The following is a 19045-nucleotide window of genomic DNA, read 5'->3' as shown; positions in this document are numbered from 1 at the left end:
ACGTAAGAGCCTGCAGCCTCTCTTTTCATCAAAAGGTAAAAAATATTCTTGGTCCATCAGTCTACATTTATTTTATCATCCTAAAACTATGTAATTTCATGAGTTTCAAATTAACAACTGGGGTAAATGACAGGATTTTTATATGAAGTAACTTTAAAAAAAACTTCAATATATTGAAAGAATTTCATTTCTCAATGTGTCATTAAGATAATTTTTTTTTCTTCTGTAGAGATAAAATAGATCTTCATCCTCCTTATTTATACAACGGTTAACCAAACTTGTTTTTTTTCCATACAGTTTGTAATAATATTTTACTAAGACCATTTGTGCTCGTGAGAACTACAGCTTTTGTAGGTCCTTTTAGAAAAATTCCCTTTTTCAAGGAAAACTGATGGTTTTACCCTCCATATTGTTTTATTCATTCCACCCACCCACGCAAATATTAAGAAAAATAAGAATATATAAAAAATTTAAGAAAAATGATGTTCATTTCTACTTTATCAAATCAATAAATGGAATTAAATCCAGCATTATCTACAAAGTTAAAGTAATTTTGTTGAAATACAGCAAACTCTTATTTCATTTGTTTCCATTAAACAAAACAAGCAGAAAAATCCATAACGATTTTTAAACTATTTTTTTTTTCCCCACATAGCTCTGGTTTTAAGACCCGGTTTTAAAGGATTAGATATGAAAATATTTTTCAGAAGCAGAAAGCAGTTAAGGAATTTGTTATATCCTAAATGAAACTCAGCAACTAAGATCTTGAATCAGCTGATGGTAACCAATTTAGTTCTACTGAAGCTACCATACAACCGTAAGTTACTCCTATCTAGGATATGGCTTTTCTTAGGTTTCTCAAAACACGCAAAAATTCACTTAGATAACAGTAGTTAAAAGATATTATAGCAAGTAGAAAAATAAAAAAACCCCAAGACAGTTATCTCTGTATGAATTCTATTTTTTCCACAAGCACCAATAAGCAAATGTTTATACCGTTGATACAGCAGAACTATTACACAAGGGATGCTTTTTAAATATTTAGTACAGTTCATTTTGCATTTTCCCCCAGTCCACTTTCATTCACAAAGCTAAGAAATTCATTAGTAGAGTGCACCTTGTCTTTCCAGGTGGTGTATAATTTTTTATTTTTTTTTTTGATTAAAAAAGCAGGACTATCGGCAACACTAGCTCAGATCAGTGATGGTTTTGTACAACCCAGTCGTAAAATTCACGAAACAGATTCCACAGCCTCTATGTAACAGTTTGGCTCCACCCCCTTTGTAACCAACCTTGCCTACAAGCTTTATATTGTTAATGTAATATAACTGTAATGTAAAATTGCCCTTTAGCTTCTCTTCCACAGATTAAAGTTGCCAAGCTCCCTAGCATCTCATCGCAAGTCACGTGCTAAATTTAGGGTCCTACCATTTTGGTAGTCCTGTGCTGGATCCTTCCTAGTTTACTTGGAACAGTTGGTTTATGAAGGAAATTATTGAACATTCATGCCCTGCCCAACTAGAATATTCTACAGTAAGATAAGAATATATATTCTAAAGCATAATATGAATTCAACTATCAAGACAAACTCTAAACCTTATAATCATGACACATCATACTTAACAATTATAAGGCTTCTTTTAGACTTAGTTAACATGATCTGACAAAAATATGGGGAAAATAGAAAGCAATATGATTAAAAAAAATTTTTCCCTGTTTTGCATTTCCTGTTAACGTAACATTGAGATTCCCTTTCACTTTCATTTCTTTTCTGCATGACAATCTAGACTCCTCCTATCTGAATAACTGATAGTGCTTAATTAGCTCTTCAATTCACACCTCAGTAGCAGATGAACAACCTTCACAAAAGGTTGCATCGGCTCTATTTACAGACTCTCAATAATACCATTACGACATGAATTTTTGCCAGCCTGAACTACACTTCCTGAACAGGATTGTCTATTACCGCATTGCCACTAGTGGCAGCAAAATATAACACCTATAAAAACACGGATCTGAAACAGTTTACTTGTGTTTAGAAAACGTTCTCATCACATAACCATCTCCAGTCAGATGAAATATGAACTCCAGATAACTGTTAAGGTCCTCCCAGAGCTGTCTACATGCTAAATACAGTATCTTCATACTCCTCCAGAAAATAACACATTTAACACAGTAAACCTAGTCCTGAAGTTAGGAAAAACATACAAAACCCGCTAGTATTTCAGAAGTGCATGTGCCGTTTCTAAAAGCACATCCCTTCCTTCTTCCCAAGAACTCAGAATGTAAAGCACATTTTTTCACCTCACTTTTCACTTTTATAAAGCATGTATCAGACCGTCACGTAATAGAACACTGACCATCATGCTCATGTTCCATGCATATAATCCCCTACAACCAACATGCAGGCTGTTACAGATACATATCTTGTAGCGCCAATTTGGAAAAAAAACCCAGAAAATTCCAGGCTTAGCTAACCTTGAACAATTCCAAGAGCTCCTAGCAGGTGACCAGCTAGTGACAGTCTTCTGTTAATGTTGTACAAGGATACAGGGCCTTTGTATCAAAATTAAGACAGACAAGTAGTTTGACCTCCCGCACTACAATGCTTCCCTTTATAAGCATTACCCAGAATTTAAAAGTTCATATATTACAAAATTCACAATTCTACTTTTCTTACGACCAAAATATATGATCAACAGATTAATAAAATATCCACACACAACTTAAAATCAGATTCATAATCGCATCACTTGAATAATAAAATATAACTTACAACAAATCAATATTTTCTGCTCTAGTTTTCTTAATCATCTAAGCAGTCTTTCATTCATATTTTTAACACAAAATACAGTAAATACAGAGTAAAACGAAGAGCGCTTCCTTTTTAAATTTGCCAAGAACAAGTCTTAAAAATGAAACATCAGAATACGTCTGTATTGATGCATCCTTACTTTTTTCTTAAAAAAATACTGAATAAGATTAAATTTCTAATATATTTCAAAATTACATTTACTTTATATCTCAGAATATTATCCAACATCTAGTTTAAATACAAACCACTATTACATTTCTACAGTGAACCTGTACCAAAAAAAGGCTTCTCAAAATTCCATCGTCAGATAGTTGAGCAACTCATGCATATTTTCAGCTCAATCCCACAGTCTTTCGCAACCCAAGAATATCCAGTAAAAGCTACCCTAAATGACAAAATTATAAGCAGACATGAGATTAAACGATGAACACTAAATGCTGGTTAACAGCTAAATATCATGTATCGTTGCAGACCAAAGCGTTTCCAGCCATACCCACAAGGGAGCACACTGCAGCCAAGTAAGAGATCTTATGTGAGAGCTGAGCAACAGAAGAAACAAATATATCGGTAACCAGTCCAGACAGGTTTGGTCATATCAGTGGAAGCCAATCAGCAGCCATCTGATAAATACTGCCTTCCAGTCTGTCAGAGGGGCCAGGAGGTTGTCCTTCAGAGAACAACTCCAGAGCAGGTTACGTGAATTCGGTCTTGCGCAAATAAAACATTTAAAATTAGTAGTGTTTCAAAGCAATGTTGGTAATCTCCCCTTTATAAGTAACAACACAAAGTTTAGCTATGTTTGTTATGTGCTTCCCTCATCTCGTGCCTGGGTTTCTTCAGTTTTTACTCATTGTGTGACGAAGTCACAAGAAAGAAACAAGTGGCCCAGGCACCAAGCCAACGGAGGGGCATCTTTTATTTCAAAGGCAGGTGTTTGTACCGAACACTACAAAATGACTCCTGGATGTAGAGCTAAGTGTAAGGGTTAAATGCCATAAATACGGTGGTAGGTTCTGGGTTGCTTTGTTTGGATTTTTTTAAAACACAATAATCAATTTTGAAACGCCAACACATACAAACACTATGTATGTTTGTTTCGATCTCATTTATGAGAATTCACTTTTTCGTTTTCAGCTTGAAAGTCATATATACTTCATCACGAGAGACACAAACACATCATTAGGCACCTCCCTCCATTAGTATTTGGTGATTTCTTTCTCATGACCGAATGTGTGCAAAACCAAAATGTGCCAGCGCAGCTAGGAATGTGTGAAGGACTCCTCTGTCAGCCAACTAAAAAGGTTTTTTCCTCTATGTCCTTATTTTTTTTAACTATTATTTTTACTCTGTAGAGAGATCGCGGCTCTAAAGCAACAAAGGAAGGTATCAGCTCAGCTGCTATGGATTAGCCCATAATCATGTGCTCAGATGAGCAGCCCAAGAGCTGCTCAAAATTTTAGCCAATCAGCGGGCAGCTGCCTGAATCCTGCCTGGTAACAGGCAGCAGACAAAGAGAAGGTCATGGAAACATGGGGAGGGGAAGCCGGAATCGAAACAATAGCACACAATGGGGTTTGCGTAATATCATCAGTCTAGAACAGCGCTGGCACAGGGTTCCTGCGGTGCAGGCAGTGCTCGCCAGAAGCACCACAACCATAAAACATTTGCCAAAGCACAAAAACTACACAGAGGATCATGGGGGGAAAAAAAAATAATAAAAAAAAAAAAAATCAATGTTCAAATACGCAACTTTACTTAAAATGTAGCCTACCAAAATCAAGAAAGGAGAAGCTGCAAATGGTCATAAGTATTTTGTTCTAGATGGAGAGTCCCAGAGAATGGAAGTGGTGAACAGAACCTACCTTTTAAGCAGCGGTTCATAAAAAGCAGTTTTCAGTTGAAATCCTCTGAAGCAACGTCGATATAAATTGTCAGAAGTGTAAAAGTTATTTTCAAAGAAAAAAATAACCATTTGTGATCTATTCTTACAGAACACGCGCTGAAATAAGGTGCCAATAATTTGGGTTCCTACCACTATACAAGCCCACTTTGAATGCAAGATCCACACCACCAGCCTACTGAGATCCACATACAACTGGCTTTATTTCAAAATGTAATAAACAAAACGGAGGACATATGATAAGCGAAAATAGTATCTCTTCCAACACACAACAGATTATTTCAGTTTTCCCCTCTTTTAGGCTGAAATTACGTTACCGTTGGCTGAACAAAGAAAAATGTGCCATGTTCTGAGGAAAAAAATTACGTCACCATCCTGCCTTATTTCACCTAGTGCACACACAGCAATACAAAGTCCCCTGTAATTAAAAAAAAAAAAAAAAAAAAAATCTTAGGTTATTTTTCCCTGCCGCGTATAATACGCGGTGTCGAGGTTTGTGGTTTAAGAAACAAGCGGCATTGTCCCCTTGCAGCAGAGCCCTGTAGTTTCTCCGGCGGACGCGAGGGGGAGCCCGAGGGGGAGCTCACTGCGGCCCCGCCGCCGGCCCCCGGCGGGACGCGCCTCGGGGCTGCGGAGGAACCGGCTCCAGCCCCGCCTCCGATTGGCTGACAGGAGCAGCCGCACGGCAGCCAATCAGACGGCAGCTCCTTAAATTCTACCCAGCAACAAAGCTCCCACGAGGCCGTGGGCAGGAAGTCGGCCGCGGCACGGAGAGGAACGCGGGTCTGCGTAAAACTGACGAGATTTTCCAGAGAGCTGGTAAAGGACATAAGAAAAAGGTCAGAGTTTTCAGGTCGAGACCTGGAGGTGCACAGAAGCGCTGAGCCATGAGTGCAGTGCCCGGCCACAATAAAGAGGCGGTATTTAACATGCAGGAGTGATTTTAGGCTATTTTAAGGCTACTTAATTTCTGTTACGTTAAAATGTTGAATAAAAAAAAAAACTGCTGAGATCCAAGCCGGGTTCAGGTACGGCAGCTGGTAACCTTTCCTTTTGTCAAATTGCGTACACTGCCCGTGCTTTTCTAGCATCGCAGTGGAACTGTCAAAATCAGTGCTTTTTCACAAGTGTAATATGGCTTTTGCAGTGAAAGTAGAGGCCGTTCCTCCCCCACCCCTGCGAACTGCCTTCTGAAGAACCAGTTCAGTAAAACATTAAGTCCACGTGTGTATCTATGCCTAGCAAAAACACCTAAATGTATGGCTACAGCCTTGATGAACCAGAGTCAATTCCCAGAACGGTTTCAATCAGGTTGTATGGTCTTGTGTACCATCCTCAATCGACAGCTTCATGCACAAACTTGAGTAACGCTCTCATCACTTTGGTGTCACAGTGAATTAAGCAGTTGTCCTGCATCTTCTCTACCTCCAGAGCACAATACCGCCTTTGACTTTGGCTCACGAACCCATTTCTCATACTACATCAGTAATTTTAGAGTTCTTTTCCCATGAGGCTGCCAAGCCTCGTGGGAAAAACAGAACTGTCAGGTCCTTTTACACAACTAAGATCTTTCATCTGCTGGTGGTTTCGCAGAATTGTCCTTACGTGGTTCATCAGTTTATGCCTTGATGACTACTACACATTAAATGCCTACTTTTAAGATGGAAGAAAACAAGTGAGAATCTTTCCTAGGTAACTTTTAATGAACATACACACTCCACTTAGCCTTACACAAACAACTCAAGCACCTTAGACATACCCGCTCTTTCCCACATGAAGCTTAAGCTCATTCTCCAAGAGGAGTTTTATCTTTTTCTGTAAAATGAATTTTAACAGCTGCTTAGGTCATTAAACCAGTAAAACTGCTTGAGTGTAACTCATCCAGAGTAACAGTGGTAGATGCTGTGTTTTCTTACTTCCCACCAGTGTTAGAGATTTCAACTTTCATCAACAACTCAAAACACAGCTTTCAGTTCAGCTGTGAGATCTCCAAACACTAAGCAAGTACCGCCGTTTGAAATATCTGTAACAGCAAAATTCATCATTCTTTCAGATTGATTTTTTAGCACAAGCTAAAGCACTAAGTATGTTTCTTTCTGTAAAAAATGGATTTACTAAAGGTTTATATAAAAGTTGAATTTTTCCATTTTAAGATACATTTGAGGAATATTTTTATTGTATACACTTTTAAATTTAAACTGCAGTTCTATCTTTGGCACAGGATGAACAGTTTCCATTGTCCTTAAATATGAGGAGCTAATAATACCATAAAAGTGGGCACCAACTGCCAGAACACGTCTACAACTAAAAATTATTCAAATATCTGATATTTCAAACTTAAAACCTGAGCAATGTGAATTTATTGTTCATGTACACGCAGACCAAAAAATACGAGAAACTCTGTGAAAAAAATCCTTAAAAAAAAAAAAAACAGACCAAAACCAGATACTCTGTTCATGTTTAGGCTTTTCTATGCGTTATAATAGATGGTATTTTTTTCCTTTTATAGGTGAAATTTCAACAGGCTACAGCTGTAAGAAGGCATCATTGGTGTCTGCAGAACTGCATCCTTTTAAGGCAGATCTCTTTACAAGTCTTCTGTTAGATAAAATGCAGAGTAATGCTATTCTAATGAAAAAAATTATATATTTACCCTCAACGTTCTGTATGTAAAGCATTTTCTAAACTAGTTCATGTTATTACCTGTGCAACTAACCGTAGTGATGTAACCTCGGCTTTTAAACAGTTGCAACTTGGTGACATCAGACTTCATCTAACCGAAGCCTGGTAGGGACTTCTCATAATCTTTAGATTTCAGGGACACGGGAAGGGTATTTGCCTATTTCCCACGTGAAATGACGACTCCTCTGCCTGTGGGTGCCGGCGGGGGAGAACCGTGGGAGGCTCCGCAGCCACCTCGCCCCTTCGCCAGCCCCCGGCCCGGCAAAGCCAAACCTCCCCTGACCGATGGGCGGGGACTGCGGCTAATTTGCATGCCCGCTCGGGATTGGCTGCGGGACTTGCTTGGCATAAACCAATCCGCAACGGCGATGCGGAGCCACCCCAGGCGGCCTGCGCAAATCTGCCCGGCAACCGGCTAAAAATAGACCGGGCACGTCACCCAGACGCGGCGCGACAGAGCGCCGCCCCGATAGTGACGTGGTGCGCGTATGAGAAGAGGCCGTGCGCGCCCGCCGCCTCCCGAAGCGTGCAGCCGCCAACGGCGGAACCGCCGCTCTGCAAACACGAGGGACGCGGGGACACCCGATCTTCGAGTGACGCGCCAAAAGCAGAGGCGTTACGGGGGGGTACGGCACGCTTAACGCTACCAGCTTTCTCTGTGTTTTGGAGTTTGTTTGTTTGGTTTTTCTTTTTTTGTTTTTAAGGAGAAGGAAAACAATTTCTGAAGTCATCCGCTTTTCAAAGATCAGAACACAAACTGTTTTAAATCTGCACATCAGCCTCTTTCTCACCTTCGTTTCTAAGCAAGCAGGAACAGAAACCCTCTCAGCATTGAATACTTAATATCCCATGTCACTTAGATGACATGAAAACTGAGTCATCCACAACATCCGCAACAGATGTCACCAGTCCTCATTAAATGGGGACTCTGACACCTGAAGTTAAAGACTTATTTTTGGCTCCTGAGTCACCCCTTGGGGTAAGTCACACCTCACCACAGACACGCCCGTACAAAATTCGTGCACAAACTAAAGACAGTGAGGGATTTCAAAGGTGAGCGGGCTGAATCTGTAAAATAAACTCCATAAATAGATACGCATCTTGAGAATAAAAACTAAACGCAAAGCGGGGTAAGTAAAGTATGCAATTTTAAAACGATTATGTAAATACATGTTCTATTATGAAAATCTTCAGCAACGTACAGCTTCTTACCATTTTCAACCTACAAAGTGAGTACCATCTACACAAGTTTGATTTTCAGTACTACTGAACTGATGGCATAAACTCTTCCAACTGCAGCAGAAGGAAGTAAAGAAGTTTCCACACTTTTCTATCCACCACATGTGCCCTCAGATTTCCGTGTCATGGAACCTGTGTAAAGCCAACATCATGAGAACAGCACCTAATACACACGGGACACGTATGGCTGCCTAATCCAGGTCTTCGGCAGCCTAAAAGGCACTATCTGATACCTAAGGTGTACATAAGCATCTCTGCTATGTAAAAATGTATTTTCTAGAAGGCTGTCGCAATTAAATAAGGAGAAAAGGAAAAAAGGTGGCCAATGCAGATAGTCACAGAGTGACCACTGACAACAGTTGATGCTTTTGAATGACTCTACAAAACAGAATCACAAAAGTTAACTTTTGAAGGTTAAAATGAAGGACCACAAAAACTTGAATGGAAGAAAACTTCAAAATAACAGGAAGAAAAGAACAATTAAACAAATCAAAAACCACAAAAGAGTTTCTTGTAAAAGTTACAATTTACCAAAACTTTATTACTCACACCTACCATTAGAACTATTTGTCACAAGCATCCTTCTTTAAGGAAAGGTAGCTTACTCCATAGATGTTAGTTAGCTAAATAAATTTTACTAGCAACTGTGCCCCACTGCCCAAAAGACAAGTTATTTATTAATCAGAGGCTTTATGCTTTCCAAAAGAAACTAATGTTGGGGAAGGATGGGAACTGAAAAAACAAACTTACCAACCTAATAGTCTATTCATTACTCAATGCAAGAGAAAAATCAAAGAGTGTGTTTTCAGTGCTGGTAACCCAGTGTATTAATATGCTAAGAACCCTAGATAATGCAGGTAATTCACATTTTTACAGCAACAAGCAGTCATTCTCTGATACATTTCCATGGCAGTCAATTTCTTATTATACCAAGCATACAATAGAATAAGATTTATCCTAGTAAAAGTGTACAGCAGCAGATTAAATTCTCTTGGGTCAATGGGCAGACAATTATTTTTCTGTATTTGCTGCTAGGCAAAGATTTGTCACGTATCTCAAACTTGTAAAGACTTGTAAGAAAAATTACCCGAGGTATTACCCAAACTGCACTTTAAACGTTTCATAATCAAACACGTAAGCAACCATAGCGTAGATGATTCTTCAACTTAAGCATGCTTAGAACAAGCTCTGCAGACACAGACTGCCAGGCGTAAATTAATTCTTTGCTAAACTGACCAAGGAACAGGAAGCAGAAAGTGGAAAACACAAGATGGTTTCTTTACATAGTTCTAATCATGGAAATAAACATTAAGAACAATAGAACTAGTTTTGAAAGGGGGTTTGACGACAAAAAGTAAACTGAAAAGGTATTGATTCTTGCTATATTCTTCCTTTCTAGAACCTTCAACATACCCCCCTTTTCTCACCATACTTGCTGCGTAGTCAGATGACTTATGATCTCAACATACTCCATTTGCCTGAGTTGTTTTAGGACCAAATGCAACATGTAAGTGTTACAAGAGACCCTTTTCTCATTAGTAGCTTCTCGCCACACTTTTAAAATTCAATGCAAATAGGTATACATTTTGAAATAATGTCACACTAGTTGTAAGTGGCACAGTTGTATTTATCTGCATCAGCAGCACCTTAAACAAGCAGCAAAGCACAACATGCCCTGTTGATTTCTGAGGTGCTGACGTACACCCAACGCTAATACCCTCATGTCAACTCAGTTATATACTCTAATAAACAAAGATATTCGAACAAAAGCAAAGGACGACTGGAGGAGTGTCCTGAAAGTAACTGCTCAGTTGATGGGAAAATCCTTTTGTACTTGGTTCTCTAAAAAAAACCTAAAAATTTATTCTTCCTCTAAGTGTTTTTGAAGGAACATTAGTAACAAAATTGCATCTGCTCCACATAAAGTGTGCTGATATTACATTACACAGTATACGGTCATGTTTGTGTACGAAGGATGAAATAAAGCGAGAACATGATGCAAGCATTGGTGAGGCTGCATGTGAACTCAGATCCGGGACCTCAGCCGTGATGAAGATAACCTTTTAGTTTAACCCAGCAAATACAAACCAACCCAGCAAGTAAAAAAAGCCTCAGCCCTGATGCCATGCTGCTGCTTTTAACGCTTTAAGTGAGCCCACGACAGGGTAGGCAGGGGGAACAGAGAACACCTTCAAGACTAGTGTGTTCCATTACCAGCCTTTCAGTACTAGCTTGCATGACCAGTACAACTACAGCGCTCAGCTGGATCAGGGAGCTTAATCTCCAGATATATATTTAGTAGGATCAGCGCTTTGTTAAACTCAGTGCCTGGAACACCAGGGTTGCTGCACCAGAACATGCAACAGAACAGCCTTGGGCTTTCTGAGTGTAGATGTAGGAGTCAAGCATTCGCTGTAATGGACAGGCAGACCTTCCGGAGGTTGACAAAACACTATGGGTGTCCCACAAAGTCAGCTTCACCTATTTATTCAAGCTTTTTAGGGACAGGACAAGGAAGCTGTTCCCACAACAAAATATATTTGATGTCTTCAAGTGTAGGTCATCTTAATTATTTTTAAATGTTCATAACTACCTCTCTGACATAAAACCAATAGATGCAATAATATTAATTACATATCTAATAATATATAGTTACTTCTTGCAGGCTTCAAAAAAATAAAGTACCGTAAAGAAGCAGATTAAAGCAATCTGCCCTTGTTGCCAAGAAGGCCAACAGAATTCTGGGCTGCATAGGGAAGAGTGTGGCCAGCAGGTCAAGGGAGGTCATTCTTCCCCTCTACTCTGCCCTGGTGAGGTCACAACTGGAATACTGTGTCCAGTTCTGGGCTCCCCAGTTCAAGAGAGACAGGGAATTACTGGAGAGAGTCCAGCGTAGGGCAACAAAGATGACTGAGGGATTGGAGCATCTCCCGTATGAGGAAAGGCTGAGAGAGCTGGGAGTCTTTAGCCTGGAGAAGAGAAGGCTGAAGGGAGACCTTATTAATGTTTATAAGTATCTAAAGGGTGGGTTTAAGGAGGATGGAGCCAGACTCTTTTCAGTGGTTCCCAGTAACAGGACGAGGGGTAATGGGCACAAGCTGGAACATAAGAAGTTCCGATCAAATATGAGAAAAAACTTCTTTATGGTGATGGAGCACTGAACAGGCTGCCCAGGGAGGTTGTGGAGTCCCCTCCTCTGGAGACTTTCAAGACCTGTCTGGATGCAGTCCTGAGTAATGTGCTCTAGGCAATCCTGCTTAGCAGGGGAGTTGCAGTAGCTGATCTCTAGAGGTCCCTTCCAACTCTGAAAATTCCATGATAGATCTAATTTAATTCCTGGTTTTGGACTGTACTAGGTTATACAGTGGTGGAAGGACCCTGAAACACACGCTGCTTTTGGATAGAGTATTAGGGAGACAAAACTTGCCTCTATTCTATGGACAATACCAAGCTCCTAACGTGAAATTTTATTTCAGTATTTCCAGACTTTTGTACTCAATTACAGATAACAAATGTTGATTATACTCTGTATTATGAATTCAATACCATTAGTACAGAAAATATGAAAATCCATACTATCCCATCCCTTTAAAAACATTTCAGTGAACATCCTGTAGTATCTGTAAGCATTTCATTATCTATTAAAAAAAAAGAAAAAAATTATTTGTGGTAGAACATATGAATTATTTTGGTGCTTCAAATTGGATGACGAACTTTATTCTATAACATTCTTAAGTCTTCCAGGTCACATGAAGTTACATGCACGTGAGCTGTAGAAATTTTCTGTGGAAATTCTCTACTTGCTCATCTACTTGGATTACCCATTAGTTTAGTGACTTGGTAACTTATTTTAAATATAACAGGAAAATGAATTAAGGAAGAGTGTATTTATAACCCACCATTGGTGTGGATGAGTCTACTTAAGTTATCCCAAGCAAACACAAAGTGTCATCATCACAAAGTTGAGTACTGCATCAACTAAAAAGGTCAGACTGCTGAGAAAAATCCATGTCTAGTGTGCCAGAGTATCCTTAAGGGATATATCCTTAAGGGAATATAACTATTGAAGCTTGAAATGGCTTAGCCTAAAACTAATTACATCTTACATAAAACATGATTTGCAAAATTCATGTGTCTGCATTTGATAATCAAAGAGAACAGTCATTTGCGACAAGGACCACCAGGGAGAAGTAACCCCTTAAGGGGTCACAGATTATCCCAAAAACTCAAAAGAAAATGTCTAATCTTTAGCAGAGACTGACAGCATTAAAGCATTTTCCCCCATTCCCCCCAATCATTTTTGCTACAAAGACAGAAAACTGATTTCCCTAGTGCTATTGTTTCCTGAAAATAAAGTTTAAGAAAACCTCCAGAAACCATATTAGGAAAGAAGATAAACAGAATAACCCCTGCCCAAACACTAGTTCTGCTTGGCATATACCACACAATTGGAGTTTATGCTTATCTAAACCTCTTCACTAAGTATTAAAGACAGCTTACAAGTAATCATTTGTGGTTTTTTATTATACGGTGAAGTATGATACAAATAATAAATGTACCGTCTTGTGCAGCTTATCAGCATTTGCTGTCTAAGGATTAAAATAACTTCTAGAGTTTAACTTCAAGATAATCTGAAAATCCACAAAGCAACAATCTCCTATTTTCACAGTTTGTTTTTTTTTAATATTAAAAAAACGTAGAAAATACTTCCTGATTTTGTGTGTATGTTTATTTTTTCTGCCTGTTTATTGTTTTTTCTTACTGCCTCTACCTCAGTAGGAATACTAACTTGAGATTCCTTCTACTTCCAGCCAACTAGCGATTCTCAGAAAGCTTGTAGGAACTAACTTCGATGTTTCTGTACTTTGAAAGTTTGGCTAAAATCAGTTGGTGGGTAAAGAATCATCGAGAGGAATAACTTTTGTCTCATTATAAGAAAGATTTATTTATTTTACAGTGAGAACAATGATTCATTGGACAAGCTCCCCAGGGATGTGGTAAAATCCCCATCGCTGGAGTTTTCAAGATGCAACTGGACAGGGTGATAGATAATCTCATCTAGGCTCCCTTTCCCAAGGAAGGCTGGACCAGATGACCTTCCGAGGTTCCTTCCAACCCGGGCTATTCTATGAACTCAGAGGTAAGACTGATTTTATGACCAAAAGATCAGCATTAGCTGCCAAACATGAAAAACCCCTCTAAAACAGGACCTTTAAAGGTGGATAAATGACTAGTCCACCAGTCTTCTGAAGGAGTGTTACAACTTCAGCAAGACAGCAGTAATTGCAGAGTGGAGGAACTAACCAATCTTCCACCAATAAGCTAAGCCATTAAAAAAACCACAAAGGCACTCCTCTGAATATGTTTTATACCTACACAAACATATATAAAGTATATAAAATATTATATATTTTGTATTTATAGAGATATATATGCTTGGAGAAGATACAATCAGATGGTTTACAATAAGAAAAGTCTAGAAAAGTCTAAAGGATGGATCCAGTTTTATTTGCATAGGGTTTTAAATATAATTCTTGCATATGGAAGCTGAAAAATGCATGCAAACAGTAGAAGATCAGACTGAAATAAGGAGAAGTGAACTTATCTTTAGCCACCTTCCTCCTGGAAAAACAAATTCAGCCTGTCTAGCATCTCTGGTCAGATGTGCAAAAAATTGCTACAACTGAAGTAAAACTCTGCTTCTAAAATATAACTTCTGATTTATATGATATAAACCACAGACTTCTATCAGACCTGAGAAATGAATTCCAAGTAACTGACTTCCATTTCTTTGGTCAGCCAGCATGATTAGAGCTTCATTTTGCACCATCTTCTTGAATTCATTTTTTGACTTGACTGTCTACCTTTCTGACATGGTGAGACAAACCATTAATTCAGCAAATGCTGCTGATAAAAATACAGAGAGATATACTTGAAGACAGTGCAAGAAATATGAAGTTCAACAGAATCTTACAAAATTCTTCAAGTTGCATGACATACTTTAGATGCAAATAGATAAAGACAGTGGTTTTAAGAGTGAAGCAGAAGTAACGAAAAGAGAGGGTATGCTTCAGAATTTGTTTTTATTTAGGAATACCCTACATAACAACATAAACAAACGGGATGTCAAATAAACACTACTATGAACGTCTTTGTTTTAAGGGCAAGGTACACTGCAAGGCCTCAAGACCCCATTCTAGAAGGGGAAGGTTATTTTCAGAAGGCCAAACTAGGACACACTGAGCAACTGACTAAGACTTTAAAGTGCCTGTCAAAAATAAAGCACTTTTTTTGGTATTTATTTTTTTTCTTTAATTCAAAGAATTCAAGCATAAACATGAGGATAAACTTCACGAAGTGCAAAACAATGCAATGCATTTTCAATTCAGATCCTCACATCTACAAAACTTGTTGATTAAAATGAGCATTGTTAAAATTTCCACAAATTTAGACTGTGCTTTTATACATAGGTTTCAACCTTCACATCCCATTTACTCATCTTCGACCTGCAAAATTTCATTCCAGAAAGATGTTCAAAACAGTTCACAAGTTGCATAAGGAAGCAGTTAGATTTCGAAGTATGTTTGCACTAGGAAATCTTTAAGCGAAGGAAAGAAGAAATTAAGCTGCTGCCAGTAGGGTTTGCAGAACTTCTTTAAGAATGCACAATACAGTTGAATAAATATACAGCAGGGAGTGTTACAAGGGTCAAGGAGAATATTAGGGCTGACGCAATACAAAAAAAAAATACTGAAAGCAGTTTATCCTCAGATATAATGAAATATTTTTTTCTCCCAGTTCTGCTACTATGGCCGATGCACAACTAATCCAGTATAATCCTGCCTCAAATTCTGAAGACAAATCAAGGAACATAAATACTAGAGCTTATTGCTACTAAAATACAAAATATAATACCAAAATATTTGATAGAAAGTGATGTTTACCACTAGGAATACATCAATTTGCAAAACCAGTTTTATTGCCAGGTTGCTGATTCCGATCCCTGACAAAGGTAGTTTGAAGGTTCACCAGAACAAGGAATAAATCGCTATTGAATTTCATAAGGAAAACTAGCTTCTTTAGACATCCTTCTTCAGACAGACTCACTTTACAGCAGCACTGCTGCTGTAAACACTCACTGTATTCATCTGTGGCCATGAGAGACTACCACAGTTGCTAAGCAACATCTCTTAGTTTCATCTCAATTTTGACATTTGCCATTTGGGAATATTCACTGGAACCTAACGCTCTTTTAATAACCCCCATTTCATTCCTCTCCTTTTCCACAGATCCATAAAGCACTGATTGCATAACATCAGATACCAAATGAAAAAGTAAGCTTTTCACAAGTGTTTTATGAAATGCAATCAAGTATATTTTTCGGGGATCAGTGAATGCTTTTTCTTTATGGAAATCTTTATGAAACAGGAATCTGCCCATACAATTCTCTTTTAGTGATCCTCTCCCATAAAGACGTTTTCCCCTCAAGTCTGCACATTAAGCCATCAAAAATCAGAGGTAGCAAAACACAAAGAGAGAGAAAAGCCTCTTTTCTCCTATGCTTTTCTAGATATCTATGTGTATCTTCTGCAGATAAAGTATCTTAGAACATTTGCATATGGCAAGAAACAGCCATCACAGCACTACAGAAACCCTACGCAGTTTCAGCAACTGTCTTGTCTTTTCTGATTTCTAGTTTCTCCACTTAAGGTAAGCAAGAACAGAAAGTTGAGACTTTCACAGTCACAACAATAATAAAAAATTCAAACCACAGAGCAGTTAGCATATTATCTAGATTTATTCTGCTCTTGAAATACATATACTCCGTAATGAGAGTCAATCCCCTCAGTCAAAGAACATCACACATGAGCCTATACACGTTCTCCTTCCATCTTACCAAAAAAGGACCAATCTTAACAACCTTCAGTGACTCTACTAATACACAAACATCAGCAGCAGATTCCACAGTGGCAGGAAAAGAAAACAGACTGCAAAAATCCATCCAATCAACATATTTCTGTGGATAATATTGCTATGAGGGAACTGCTCCTTATGAGACTGCCCACACAGATTGTCATCTAATCTACAGGGGCTTCCTACCAAGCAATACCTTACAGAACAGCATCCTGTGACCCACACGGTTACTCTGCACACTTTCAAAATGGCAGTAGTATTTAAAAGAGGCAATGAGTCTTACAGAACTCTAGCAGAATAAGCACCACTGCTATGCAGCGCCACCTTAAATAGTTTAGTCAATGTTCATAGAGTCCTATTCTCATAAACTCTCTCCTGACCTTATTAAGTAGCATTTAAGCATTAAGAAGTATTCCTGATTGTCCTGTAGTAAGTGTTCTGTTACATGAACTGTATGTCATAACATTTCCCTTTGGGTTGAGTAAGGATTGAGGAAGAAGGAGACGAGAGGATAAAATTCTAATAATTAGGTGCAGCCTCTTGGGATGAGAACTGTAAATAGCTATATTTTTATGAAATACTAAATAAGTGGAATCGTACATGTGCTTCAGGCAACAGCTCTTCATAGCCTTAAGCTGATCAGAGAAAAATGCAAGTGCTTAGTTAAGCATTGGAAACAGGAGATGACAAACCTGACTAACATTACACAGATGTCTCATGGATACAGAGTAAAATCAAAAATTATCTACAAGCAATCCAGCTATTGCACTTTCTCACCTTGCAATATGAACCTTCATAAAAAGGAGTTAACTAGAGAGTTTTGTGTCAGTATCAAAAATGAAAGTCATGTAAGATTTCAGAGCAGTATCAGACTGACAAAGGAAACTGCAGAAAAAGAGGGTTTCCATTTTCACTTAAGTTAAATCTAGTTCAGGACTTACAGTAGAACCTTCTGGGGCATACGCTACCAGACCACATCAACAAGACAGACACTGAGAATGAACCAAGAAGTCTGTGTGTACAGAAACTGCATGGCCAGTTTTAAGACTATTACGACCTTTCTTTTGTTTCGGGATCTTCTGTATTGAGAGGCACATGTGAACTGTACTCTTCAAGAAAGGATATGTTTTAGAGACATTCGCCCCTGAAAATACCAGTCTGAGAATACCACCTTGCTTCAAAATCCAGACCTAACAGCTCTCTGCAAGAACAAGGACTTGGTTCTTCCCTTTCTATGAATATATAAAACCCACTGCTGTTACACCGTCAGTATGGGAAGGTAGAGTTGCCTGGCCAGACCAATTAGATGGCCTTGTTTCCCAAAAACATTCTTAAGCATCTTTAGAGAAGAAGAAATACCATGACTTTAAAAGATGATATAGCTAGATTGCCCATCCCCAGCTCGAGGTATCCCTCCCAAATGTGTTGATAAGGGTATGGATATGGATACCAAACTATGGATATCCAAACTATGGAAAATATGTTGCATGCATTATTTTTTCACCCATTTGACAAGAGAGGGTTTGATGGGATGCTTGCAGCTGACATTCTAACACTGTCTCTGATCTAGATACTACTCTAAAGAATTTTTGCATAGAGGTACTTCTGCCATGGACTTCTGAAGTCTGGCATATTGCTTCATCCAGCTGCATGATTAAGTTCAATAAATCATAAGTATATTTTTGGCAGTATCTCTTTATTTAAAAAGCTTCCCTTTGGTTAATCATTTTTCTTGCAAACTCATATTGACACAGGTCCCTTTGAAGACTGGATTTCTGTGATCAGTAAACCATGAAGATCATTAAAATTATTCAAAGCAAGCTGGTTACTTACAAAGGTGTTGTCACTTGTATTAACCATTCAATCACCAGTCTCTATGAACAAGGTGCTCTAGCTGCTAAATAGCTTGCATTTATCTTTTGTGTTGTGGGATGACCATATGTCAATAGCTATACCTGTAGAAAAACACTATAGTACTAGGAATCTGATTTTTCTGTGAATTACAGCTTATTGTTAATATTACAAAGGAGTGTGGACTTCTAAACAACAACAAAAAAATAATTAAAATCTGTAGTCTGAGGGCATCTCTGCTCCATGACCAAGAAAGACTCCATAGACTCCATCTTTTGTGTTTCCTCAAGATCCTAGAGAAAGGTCCTTGAAGAAGCAAGCTGAAAAAAGTTATATGCAAAATGTCCTCTTGAATGTAGTAGGCTGCAGGTTCTCTCTGTCTAGGTTTCTTAGAGGACACAATAAAAAGGAAGACTGCAGAGATGTTCCACCTGATAAATTAAGACTTCTGGCTTTTAGAATAAGGAGCTGAAGGCCTCAAATGAGATCAACTTACATTTCCAGAAGTATTTTTTATATCTTGAGTTAAGAGGCTCTTCATTAATGAACCCAATGATGCTTGCAATTATGAAGGATGCACAAAAAAACACTCTAAAAGACACTACTGACTTTAAACTTCACCTCTAGGATGATAGGTTTCTTTT

General features: G+C 38.4%; 1 protein-coding gene across 20 annotated transcripts in view; it reads right to left on the bottom strand.

Annotated features, from left to right (window-relative positions):
* ATF7IP (activating transcription factor 7 interacting protein) overlaps positions 1-19045 on the bottom strand; it is a 102341-nt gene that overhangs the window by 53055 nt on the left and 30241 nt on the right. For 2 of the 20 annotated variants that reach the window (XM_074577052.1, XM_074577061.1), the window contains exon 1: positions 4678-5385. The exons of 13 other annotated variants lie outside the window; for them this stretch is intronic. In XM_074577052.1, the coding sequence (XP_074433153.1) occupies positions 4678-4787 (110 nt within the window). In that variant the 5' untranslated portion in view covers positions 4788-5385. Of the gene's footprint in view, positions 1-4677; positions 5387-19045 lie in introns of those variants that run through there. 5 more of the 20 variants (XM_074577069.1, XM_074577154.1, XM_074577135.1 and 2 more) reach the window with 5 other exon arrangements.

Source organism: Larus michahellis, chromosome 1 (assembly GCF_964199755.1).
Source record: "Larus michahellis chromosome 1, bLarMic1.1, whole genome shotgun sequence".
Taxonomy (NCBI): Eukaryota; Metazoa; Chordata; class Aves; order Charadriiformes; family Laridae; genus Larus; species Larus michahellis.
The sequence above is the reverse complement of the archived record's forward strand: the minus strand, read 5'-3'. Positions and strand labels throughout refer to the sequence as shown.